The sequence below is a fragment of the Danio rerio genome, chromosome 13 (genome assembly GCF_052040795.2).
Source record: "Danio rerio strain M-AB ecotype USA chromosome 13, GRCz13ab, whole genome shotgun sequence".
NCBI classification, from domain to species: Eukaryota; Metazoa; Chordata; class Actinopteri; order Cypriniformes; family Danionidae; genus Danio; species Danio rerio.
In genome coordinates, this window is record NC_141033.1 from 45,056,132 (window position 1) to 45,068,930 (window position 12,799).

General features: G+C 32.8%; 1 protein-coding gene across 10 annotated transcripts in view; it reads left to right on the forward strand.

Annotated features, from left to right (window-relative positions):
• Window positions 1-11,144, forward strand: part of cpeb3 (cytoplasmic polyadenylation element binding protein 3) — a 64,987-nt gene extending 53,843 nt beyond the window's left edge. For 8 of the 10 annotated variants that reach the window (XM_087277258.1, XM_087277259.1, XM_087277261.2 and 5 more), the window contains 4 exons: window positions 3,833-3,951; window positions 5,904-6,018; window positions 6,990-7,171; window positions 9,905-11,144. In XM_087277258.1, the coding sequence (XP_087133384.1) occupies window positions 3,833-3,951; window positions 5,904-6,018; window positions 6,990-7,171; window positions 9,905-10,132 (644 nt within the window). In that variant the 3' untranslated portion in view covers window positions 10,133-11,144. 10 annotated transcript variants of the gene reach the window in all.
• The last annotated feature ends 1,655 nt before the right edge of the window (window positions 11,145-12,799 follow it).

Consider the following 12,799-nt stretch of genomic DNA (forward strand, 5'->3'; position numbering starts at 1 on the left):
AGGAAAATGGATAATAATGCTATATTATAAATTAACTTTTATCACAGTTGTCCTAAAACTATTGAATAACACCTATTCTTGTTCTAGGACAATTTTGAAAAACATTTTTGGTTCACTTTGAATGTTGACCACTGTATTTAAATGTTTACATTATTAAATAGTTGCCTCAAAATATCCTCATTATTCATTAAAATCTCCCACCAAGTAGCAAAACCCATTTAATTCTTCTGCATTTATTTGTTAGACGTATAGATGATTTCAGTCTCTGGAGATGAAACCCCTGACTCTCATAACTCGGATGCTTGTACATCAAGCTCTCTGATGTCTTTTGAAGTTTCTTTTGATTCACTTTCCCAAGGTTGTTCATATTTCTGTGCGTCTGTTTCCCTGAGGCAGAACGGCGTGTGCTTTTCTATTCTTTCTGCTGGCTTTCCTCCTGAGCTTCTCAAACTAACATAGTGATGTAAGGCACTAATTCACACATACACAAACACACACACACACACACACACACACACACACACACACACACACACACACACACACACACACACACACACACATACACACACAGCATGTATATACAGTAACAGTCTGAAAGTGACAGGAAAACTTTAGTCAGTAATCAATCTTTGTTGCTTTATAAAATGAATAATCCCACGTTCAGCATTAAAGTTCAGTGAAATCTGTGATAAATTAACATACATGAGTTATGAATTGTTATAATATTAGACTTGGTTCTTTAGTTTGAAGATTCAGTTGAATGAAAATCGTGACTATAATATTTCATAATGACACATTCCAGTGTTCTGTCTCAGCTGCAGGAAACACACTGTCCTGAATTTACCTCATAATAGCCCTGCCCATAATTTTTATTTTTTTTATTTGCTTGTTTATTTTACAGGGACACTACACTTGACATTGTTATACAAAGATAACCGATGTTGTGTACATAGGGCATATAGCATAAAGCTAATTTGCAGCCCTCGTCCCTGGTTAGGCTTTACATTATAAAAAAGAAAAAAAAATAATAATAATAAAGAAAACCGGCAAGAATAAAACACAATACAGCAAACATGTACAATATTTACAGAGCCATAAACATAAGATGCAAGTCCATATGGATAAAGAGAAATGTAACCCCGCCCCACCCACAGATGCCCCGCCCACATTATCTACAAGCTCTGTTGTGCTGTTTTTGTGCCCTCACTGAAGTGTGCACTATACAGCTGTAGGAAAAGAACTCAAGAAAACACTTGAAAATACTTCTGTCTAATATTGCTTTAGTAGGAATGGGGTTGGGTAAGATTTTATTATATACAAGTCTAAAAATATTTCTCACAAATTAGAAAATAAAACTTTTTGTTCGCTTTTTTATGACATGATATATGGTCAGTGTTATCAATCTCTTGAAATTGAAATAATCTAACTCTTCTGAGGTTAAAATATTGGCACTTAAAAACAAATTGAGTAAAATATATTTTTTTCATTTATTCTGTAAAACTGCTATAATCTTTTTTTAAAAAAATTAGAAATTAAAAATGTATTGTTACATAATTTATTCATTTTCTTTTCAGCTTAGTCCCTTTATCAATCAGAGGTCACCACAGTGGAATGAACCGCCAACTTATCCAGCACATGTTTTTATACACTCTCATTCACACACATACACTACTGACAATTTAGCTTACCCAATTCACCTGTACCGCATGTCTTTGGGTCTGGTGAACCAGAGCACCAGCATATTATATTATATTATATTATATTATATTATATTATATTATATTATATTATATTATATTATATTATATTATATTATATTATATTATATTATATTATATTATATTATGTTATATTATGTTACGTCATGTCATGTCATGTCATGGCATATTATATTATATTATATTATATTATATTGTATTGTATTATATTATATTATATTATATTATATTATATTATATTATATTATATTATATTATATTATGTTACGTCATGTCATGTCATGGCATATTATATTATATTATATTATATTATATTATATTATATTATATTATGTTACGTCATGTCATGGCATATTATATTATATTATATTATATTATATTATATTATATTATATTATATTATATTATATTATATTATATTAAGTTACGTCATGTCATGACATATTATATTATATTATATTATATTATATTGTATTATGTATGTTATATTATGTTATATTAAATATACCTGTTTTTAGTTTATAATATTCATGTTATGTTATTTTAGAAAAATATATGTTGCATTTCAAATGTAAATAAAGTGTCTGTTTTACTATTCAAATGAAATGTCTAGAGATATCTGCAATCATAATATGCTTCATCATAATTCAGTGTTTATATTATTTTAGGCATATATTATACATTTACTGGTCACATTATTAGATACACTTGTCCAACTGCTCGTTACCACGAATTTCTAATTAGCCAATCACATGGCAGGAACATGATCGAGATGATCTGCTGATGATTAAAAACCGAGCATCAGAATGGGGAAGAAATGTGATTTAGGTGAATTTGAACGTGTCATGGTTGTGGGTGCCAGACAGGCTGGTCTGAGTATTTCATAAATGGCTGATCTACTGGGATTTTCACGCACAACCATCTCTAGGGTTTACAGAGAATGGTCTGAAAAAGAGAAAATATCCAGTTCTGGGCAGTTCCAGAGGTCAGAGTAGAATGGCCGGACTGGTTTGAGCTAATAGAAAGGCAACAGTAACTCAAATAATCACTTGTTACAACCGAAGTATGCAGAAGAGCATGTCTGAACACACAACACATCCAACCTCGAGGCAGTAGCAGAAGGCCACAGTCTACCTGAGTATTGTTGCTGACCATGTGCATCCACAGTGTACCCCTCTTTTGATGGCTACTTCCAGCAGTCATCTCAGACTCATTTCTCCAACATTAAAATAAGTCACTCAAATGGCCTCCACAGTCAACAAATCTCAATCCAATAGAGCACCTTTGGGAGATTCACATCATGGATGTGCAGCTGTCAAATCTGCAGCAACTGCGTGATGCTATCATGTCAATATAGACCAAAATCACTTGAGGAATATTTCTATTACATTGTTGAATCGATGCCATGAAGGATTTAGGCAGTTCTGAAGGCAAAAGTTGGTCCAACCTAGTGCTAGTAAGTTGTACCTAATAAAGTGTATTTTACACGTTTTGACAATTTATATTGAAAAAAAAAAAGCAGACACATTTCTTGCATTTGAAATGCAAAGTATACAAAACATAAAAAAGTAAGTAATCAATGTACATTTTAGTATATTTTAAATTATTATTTACGAATAAATAAAACCTAGGATAGTGGAAAATGTAAAGATTTAACATGGCAATGAATTATTAGTATTTTGCGGCTGTGCTGTTACACTGGAAAAATTGATTGATTGGATTTACATTTTTTTTTTTTTGTAAGGTATGTGACTGCAAACAATTAATACGGGCTGAATTTAAACAAACAAATTAAGCTGAACGTTATTAAATTAAATTGGTTTGTTTAAATTTAGACCGTATTAATTGTTTGCAGTCACTTACCTTAAACAAAAAAAAGTAAATCCAATGAATGACTTTTTCCAGTGTACTCTAAATGTGTGAATCACTCTGAAAGTGTGTGCTGGAGCTGGTGTTAACTGCTAGTTACTGTTGGTTGTTTGCAGTGTTTCTGGCGTCTGCAGTGGTGCTGTGTTTCCTGAATCTCTCAGCTCAAGTGTTTGTTCTCTTGGCTTCACTCAGACTCTGTTCAGCCAGAGATTGTCTCATCTCTCATGCTCTTCCTCTCGCAGGTTATGCTTTCCTGCTGTTCCAGGAGGAAAGTTCGGTTCAGGCCCTCATCGACGCCTGCATCGAGGAGGATGGAAAACTCTACCTGTGTGTCTCAAGTCCCACCATAAAAGACAAACCAGTGAGTGAATCATAGGCCTGTCATGATAAGTCCTTTTTGTTGTGCGATATATTGTCATAGAAATGTTTGCAATAGGTGATATTATTTTAATTTTATGACCAATTTATGCCTGTTTATATAGTGATTCTACAACAGGATTTACATTGGCATAAACACATTCAAGGCTCAAAATCCACGTGCACATGTCCTTTTTGGCTTTAATGTTATTTGTGAATCATAACTTTTCTGCAAGTGGACTGCAGATTTTAAACAATGTGAAAATTCACCTTTTCTTGGCCTGTGAGTTTCATGAAATTAAAAAATGATTGAGGTCATGTTCATGCATTGCACGATAAGTCAATATATTGTTTACTGTAACAGGCATAGTGAAGTTTCTGCCATCCAAACCAGTGTAGCGAGCACCTTATCTCGACTGAATGACTGCATACAATGAACATGTTTCAGATGGTTTGACATAGAGTTGGTATTCTTTTTGTGATCAACTTTTTGATTTGTATTGTTTTCAAAGATGTTATGAGGCAAATGTTCAAAGAGAAAAGTGCAACAGACAGAATTAATATATTCAAAATAAATAATATATGAATTAAATAGAAAAAATATACAAATAAAAAAGAAAGTTCTAAACTAAAACTACAAACAAAACTTTCCAAAACTTTTTTGCTACTTGAAATAAAATACACATTAACTGAAATAAAATAATATATTATAAAAACCTGAAAGTTAATATAACCATATTACAATTTTAAATATCTATAAAAATGTTATCATTCATTTCTTATTCAGTAGTATTAATAGTATTAGTTTCTGTTAATTATAATAACTTTTAAATATATTCTGTTTTTTTAAATAGATGTAACATATGAAATTTTATTGATATAAATATATTTTTTAAAAATCATTAGGAATTAAATAGAAAAAAATGTAACCATCAGTAAATAGTGTGATAATTGTATGATTCTAAAATAATTGTCTCTGATAAATAATTTTACTGCAAGCAAACCTGAAACTTGATTTAAAATGTGTGTGTGCTTGCATATATACATGCATTTTGTTATCATTGATTTAATCATTCAATATTATTAATAATAACAGGTTAGTATATTTAAATATTTAAAATGTGTATTAATTATTTAAAAATACAAATAATATGTTAATGATAGAAATGAAAATAATAAAATGATATCTTTTATAAATTATCTTTTGATTAAATCATATTATTTTCCTAAGCTCAGTGACAGAATACTTTTGAGTATACTCTAGTATTTCAATAGAGGCGATCTCCTCCTCTGAGAAAAACAGAGCTCAGTGATTTCTCCTGTTGGAAAAAGGAATTTATTTTTATTACTTTTGTGTCTTTATTTTTTATTAGAAAAATGTTTAGACTAACAACAGATTAATCAATCTTTTCTATTGTATTATAACACATCTTGACCAGACACATTTCCTTTTTTTTACTGTGCTGCATACTTTTTAGAAGAACTGCTGACTAGTGTAAAAAGCAGAATAAGAATAAATTTAGGTTTGTTCCAGACTGCTGTCTGGACATGTCACAAGTTGTCATGATCTTTGTAGAAGTTGTGAAATATATTAAAGATGCATGTAATTGTTCAGTTCTGGTATGCAGAGAAGGGTTGCAGAAAGAGGAAGTATGTCTAGGGGTACAAAGAGCCAAGAGACTGCAGAGTGACTGATAAGTGACGTTAAACCAAAACTCCACCTTTTAAGATCAGTTGTGTACATATGCTGAAGTCAGGAAATATAAGTTAGTTGCGAACCTCCTGAATGTAATTCTTGTAATGCATTGGGGTAACGTAACCCAGAGCTCTGTCATCGAATTATTCATTTGTATCTAATAAATTACTAATATTTTTGGCATTGAAGAAAACAATCTCCAGACCTTTTCTTATTAAATATGCATGGAATTGGCTTGACATTCCAACACTCCTCCTCAGGTTCAGATTCGCCCGTGGAACCTCAGTGACAGTGATTTTGTGATGGATGGATCTCAGCCTCTCGACCCGCGCAAGACCATCTTTGTAGGAGGTGTTCCTCGACCTCTGCGCGCAGGTGAATATCTCAAACCGATCCACAAATACAACACCAAGGCCAGTGTTTATACCTTTACTTATACAGTATAGTTTCTTCTTCGCAAGATCTGTCATTGACTGACTAATGGGGAAAAAAAGAAAGAGTGTGCTGTTATATTAGAGGCTTTTGCCAGTATCAAATATTCCTAATGCGGAAGCTTTTATCATAGGACTTAGTGATTTTGGAGCCCTAAGCAATTTCAGGTATGGGGCCCCACTGAAACTCAAAGCTAACTTTTGCAAATTTGTGATTGAGTTTATATATTCCAATTTTTCTTTGTTTTGGGAAAATGTATTATTTGGTTTTATTGATACAGACACTAGTACAGAGAAAGCGTTCTACTTCATAAATCTTTTACTCTTACTTGCTAAATATCATATCCATAAATGCAAATTCTCCAATAATAAACCGCTTTTTAAGTTATCCATAAAAGAATTGAAACAATACTTTGAAACACTTTCCGGTTCAGGAAACACTAAGGCTAGGAAAACATTATCTTGTCATGCCCTATTTAAAATTCCCCTGTAAAAAGCGGTACTTCGTTTTGAAATATTTACACTCTTAATATTGTATTTTTATTTTAAACTTTATTTTATATGTATCTCTTATTTAACTTATTGTGTTTTGTTTTTCTTGTTTACTGTTTTTATCCCTCTGCCATCCTCTATGTTCCTATAGTTCATAATGTTTCATTATGCTGTAATAATTTACTGTTTAATAAAAAATAAAAAAGAATAAACTCAAAGCTTTCTCTTTCTCTGTAGATATTTTTTGCTCTGTAGATTAGTTTGTCATTATTATTTTCTTTTATAAATAAACTGCATGTTATAAATATATGAGTTAGCTGTTTGTGATTTGGCGGCCGTCACTGTTCACTGGGAGCCTTTTATTCATATCATCAACATCATCAGAGAATATGTTACTGTAACATTGTGTTTGTGTGTGTTCAGTGGAGCTGGCGATGATCATGGACCGGCTGTATGGAGGAGTGTGTTACGCTGGTATTGACACCGACCCAGAGCTCAAATACCCCAAAGGTGCGGGTAGAGTGGCTTTCTCCAATCAGCAGAGCTACATCGCTGCCATCAGCGCCCGCTTCGTCCAGCTGCAGCACAACGACATCGACAAGCGGGTGAGTCTCTACATTCAACACTATACAAACTATTAACACTATAATAATACTAAAATACTGGATACAAAGCTTTTATAAATATCTTCATTGCACCATTTTACATTAAGTATTGAAACATTTGTCTGATATTTAAAATCATTCATGGTCTGTCATCTCCACCTCTCAGTCAGCAACTATGTTCAGTAGATATATGAAAAAAACACAAGAGAAGTACTAAACCTATAAGCAACTACTGAAGCTGAAGTATGTCAGCATATAGCAATGAAGTAAAACACTTAGACGCTAATTTTAACGTCATCCAGAATGAGCTGAATGCCATATCGACTAGACGAGCCGCAGTGTGTTTTTATACTGTACTCTTATAACTGTAATTGTAGAGGTGATTGTATGGTGTGAGTGTGTGTGGTGGCTTTCCTGTAGGTTGTTTGCGCTGAGAGCAGACGCTGTGCTGTAATGGACATGACCAGGGGACGTGGCGTTTGCTAATTATAGTTTCATCCTATTCCTATATATATATACGCACACACACACACACGCAAACACACTGGACTTACTGGACTGTTTTGGGAATGTTATTCAGAAGTAAATAGCTGATGGTCACTGGACTAAAACTGGATGCTCACCAGAATCAGGCCATCCATCAGTGTGTCAGAAACTCAGACACTGGTTCAGTTTGTGTAAATGTGGATTTAGAAATAAGTCGGTATAAGATACTCTGCACCTCAGCATTCAGAGGTAAATAGACACATTTTAGCTTTGCATTAATAGACTTAAAATAAATAAATTAGTTAATGTATGTATACTGCTCACAAAAATAAGGGGAACACTTAAACAACACACTGTACCTGCAGGTCTACAGCTGCAACCCAATACTGGGAAACACCCATACAGACTCACATTCTCTGTAGGCAAATAAAAAAAAATCTTAAGGGGCCTAATAATAATGACCATATAATTATTAAAATTTTAAATTACTTTTATTCGAGCCAAATAAAGAAAGAAAAGAAAAAAAACTTTATCCAGAAGAAAAGATATAACCACAAATACTGTAAAAATCTCCTTGCTCTGAGAAATTGCACAATAAACTGTATATTCAAAAATAAGTCCTCATCATAGTTTATATTTTACAATAAAAGTCCTCGTCATACTGTATTTTCTACAATAAAAGTCCTCGTCATACTGTATTTTCTACAATAAAAGTCCTCGCCATACTGTATATTGTACAATAAAAGTACTCATACGTATATTCTACAATAAAAGTCCTCTTCATTCTGTATATTCTACAATAAGTTCTCATAATACTCTATTTTCTACAATAAAAGTCCTCGTCATACTGTTTGTATATTCTACAATAAAAGTACTCATCACACTGTATATTCTACAATAAAAGACCTCATCACACTGTATATTCTACAATAAAAGCCCTCATCACACTGTATATTCTACAATAAAAGCCCTCATCACACTGTATATTCTACAATAAAAGCCCTCATCACACTGTATATTCTACAATAAAAGTACTCATCATACTGTATTTTCTACAATAAAAGTCCTCGTCATACTGTATTTTCTATAATAAAAGTCCTCGCCATACTGTATATTGTACAATAAAAGTACTCATACGTATATTCTACAATAAAAGTCCTCTTCATACTGTTTGTATATTCTACAATAAAAGTCCTCATCATACTATATATTCTACAATAAAAGACCTCATCACACTGTATATTCTACAATAAAAGTCCTCATCATACTGTATTTTCTACAATAAAAGTCCTCATCACACTGTATATTCTACAATAAAAGTACTCATCATACTGTATTTTTTACAATAAAAGTCCTCATCACACTGTATATTCTACAATAAAAGTACTCATCATACTGTATTTTCTACAATAAAAGTCCTCATCACACTGTATATTCTACAATAAAAGCCCTCATCACACTGTATATTCTACAATAAAAGCCCTCATCACACTGTATATTCTACAATAAAAGTACTCATCATACTGTATTTTCTACAATAAAAGTCCTCGTCATACTGTATTTTCTATAATAAAAGTCCTCGCCATACTGTATATTGTACAATAAAAGTACTCATACGTATATTCTACAATAAAAGTCCTCTTCATACTGTTTGTATATTCTACAATAAAAGTCCTCATCATACTATATATTCTACAATAAAAGACCTCATCACACTGTATATTCTACAATAAAAGTCCTCATCATACTGTATTTTCTACAATAAAAGTCCTCATCACACTGTATATTCTACAATAAAAGTCCTCATCATACTGTATTTTCTGCAATAAAAGTCCTCATCACACTGTATATTCTACAATAAAAGTACTCATCATACTGTATTTTCTACAATAAAAGTCCTCGTCATACTGTATTTTCTATAATAAAAGTCCTCGCCATACTGTATATTGTACAATAAAAGTACTCATACGTATATTCTACAATAAAAGTCCTCGTCATTCTGTATATTCTACAATAAGTTCTCATAATACTCTATTTTCTACAATAAAAGTCCTTGTCATACTGTATATTCTATATTGTCATATTGTATATTCTACATTAAAGACCCTTGTCATACTGTATATTCTACAATAAGTCCTCATCATAGTGTATATTTTACAATAAAAATCCTTATCATACTGTATATTCTACAATAAAAGTCCTCATGATTTCAGACGCATAAACCAGTGAATTTTTGTGTGTGCACAGGTGGAGGTGAAGCCGTATGTTCTGGATGATCAGATGTGTGATGAATGTCAGGGCTCTCGTTGCGGAGGGAAGTTTGCCCCTTTTTTCTGTGCCAACGTGACGTGTCTGCAGTATTACTGCGAGTACTGCTGGGCGAGCATCCACTCGCGGGCCGGCCGAGAGTTTCACAAACCGCTGGTGAAGGAGGGCGGGGATCGACCCAGACACGTGTCCTTCCGCTGGAGCTGATGAACACCGCAACATCGCCCTCTCCACCACAAACACATCACATCTCTGTCCGCTCTGCTTAACAACTTTAGGAAAAGATGAATTGTTGAGTCTGCGTGCTCAAACGTTGCACTTTGGCACAAACAGTCGATGTTAACGCTTATCAGGGTGTTGTGCTGTTAATTCGCTCATTTTCCTCTGTTTGATTAGTTTAGTGCTCCATATTGGTAACATTAGGCAGTGTGAGACTATATATATATATATAATATATACATTTACAAAAAAGATCTATTTTTATTTTATATTTATCTATATGCATATAGGTAATACGTTTTGAGTGTCAGACTTTTTAAAAGGCGCATGCACTTATTGTGAAAAATAAATAGAAGTTTTCCCCTGTAGAGTACAACAAAAATAAGATTTACCAAAGGTAAAGTAGGATAAATCATGTTGGGTGAGCTGTTCACAAACACCCGAGTTAACTCGATTCGCTCTCCGTGTTGAGATGACTAGTAATACCTCACGCATGCATCTCTTTCTGTTCGCTTCAGTTTTTTAGGCTCATTTTTTATACGAGTTTTTTAGTATTATCTACATGTAATGCTGCAATAGCTTTGCTGCTAAATCATGGTATGAATCTGTACCGTCATACGTTATTCAGGCAAATGAGGGTCTGCGTCTGCACCCACACTGCATGAACATGAGTCTGCGATGCATGCTGGGAAATCAGGCCTAACATTTGTTTCCCGACTTTGGACGAGCGACGCGGAGCACAAACTGAGCGCTGCAAAAAAAAAACGACCAGATGACCGTATATACAGAGCCCATGAAAGGATGTGGTGATGAGAAAAATTAGATTTCAGTACTTTCACATTCACTCGCAAAAGCATTGAATTTCCCGCTAAGAGTTCTGCTCTTTCAATCCTCCCTAAAAATTGGTTTACACTTACTAAACATTCCCCAAAGCACTGTTTGAGGTTTCATTAAGAAAATCCTCATGATTGCATGAAAAACATTTACTTTCCAGCAAAAATAGGTTTTGTTTACTCATAAAACTTTGGCTTTCGCTCATAAAATTTTAACAAAACCGTTAACATTTTCCCTGAAAATCTTCGATTTTCTCTCTTAAGACACTTCGCTTGCCAAACATTCATTCTCAATGTTCATTCTCAAAAAGTATTGCATGTAGAAACACTGCACTCACTTCCAGTGGACAAAAAATGCATACATTTCTTTGCAAATACTCACAAATATAAGCAATTTTATTTCAAAAAGAGTTTCTATTTGCTCACAAAACATTAACAATCTTTTAGAAAAGCATCGTTCTCCAAAAGCTTTGTGTTCGCTTTCGCTTTTTTTAAAAAGCATCAGCTTTTTTACACAAACACCTTCTGCAAGGAATGCTGTCTTTTTTTTCTTTTCTTTTTTTTTTTTTTTACAAAACATTTAATAATATTTAATTGCTTTGAGAACCTTAGTCCTGACTTTGTTCTCTCTCAAAAGAAGTAAATGTTTCTCAGAAAGAGTTTCTATTTGCTTGTAAAACATTAGCGTTCTCTTGGAAAAAATCATTGTTCCAAAAATGAGCGTTTTTCTTTTGGAAATGCATAACACCTAAAAATTGTTAGTAAAACATTTGTGTTGAGCTGGAAAATTATTGCTATTTATACAAAAATATCATAGTAGTTTTCCTCTTACTTCATGATATTTATTTCATGACACAAACTTTTTGTGAATTATTAATGTTGAACTTTTTTTGTCTTGTTTTTATTTTATATAACATAAACTAGCAAAAAAAATGTTTGCTCAAAGACACTCGCGTTATCGCAACATTTGTGTTTTTTTGGAAAAGTATTGCGTTCCTCCCAACAACAAAAAAATTAGCATTTACTCATGGTTGTTTTTCCAACAAATTTCGCGTCTGCCCACCAAACATAAGTGTTTTTTTCTTTTGGAAAAGCAATGCATACCACCTAAAATTGTGTTTGTTAGTAAAACATTTGTGTTGAGCTGGAAAATCATTGCTTTTCATCAAGAAAATCACAATAGTTTTCCTCACTTCATCATATTGTTATTACAATATTTTTCCAAACTATTAATGTTTATAAATTAGTTATTAATTAATTAATTAGCTTTTATTTTCGAGCGAAAACAAAGTGTGTTTTTTCTTAAAAATAGAAACTAACAAACATTTTTACACAAAGGCACTCGCTCTATTTTTCCCTCAGTTGCATTTCCCCAAAAAACTTTGTGTCTGCCCACCAAAAATTTGCATTTTGCAAAAAAAATTTCCTAAAAATTGTGTTTTCTAGTAAAACAGTTTTGTTCAGCTGGAAAGTATTGTGTTTTATAAAGAAATGCCACATTTTCCTTCCACCTCATAATATTTTCATAACAGAAGTTTGCGAGTGAAATCAATGCACTGAAATCAAATCTTTCCACTAATCTCAATTTTCCTTTCTCAACACCATGTTCTCCAGGGGCTCCATACAGAACCGCAACAGTGTGTTTAAAAGCAGTTGGATGTAGGATTTCTTCTAGCGAAATGTCTTGAACAGGTGAAGTATTTAGATTTATTTGTTTTTTTGCAGTGATTGTTCATAACTGTGCAATTTTGATGCACTTGTGTAGTTTGGTTAGACTATGCCAAGAACTGTGATTCGCTTTAACTGTTATTGATGTCCGACA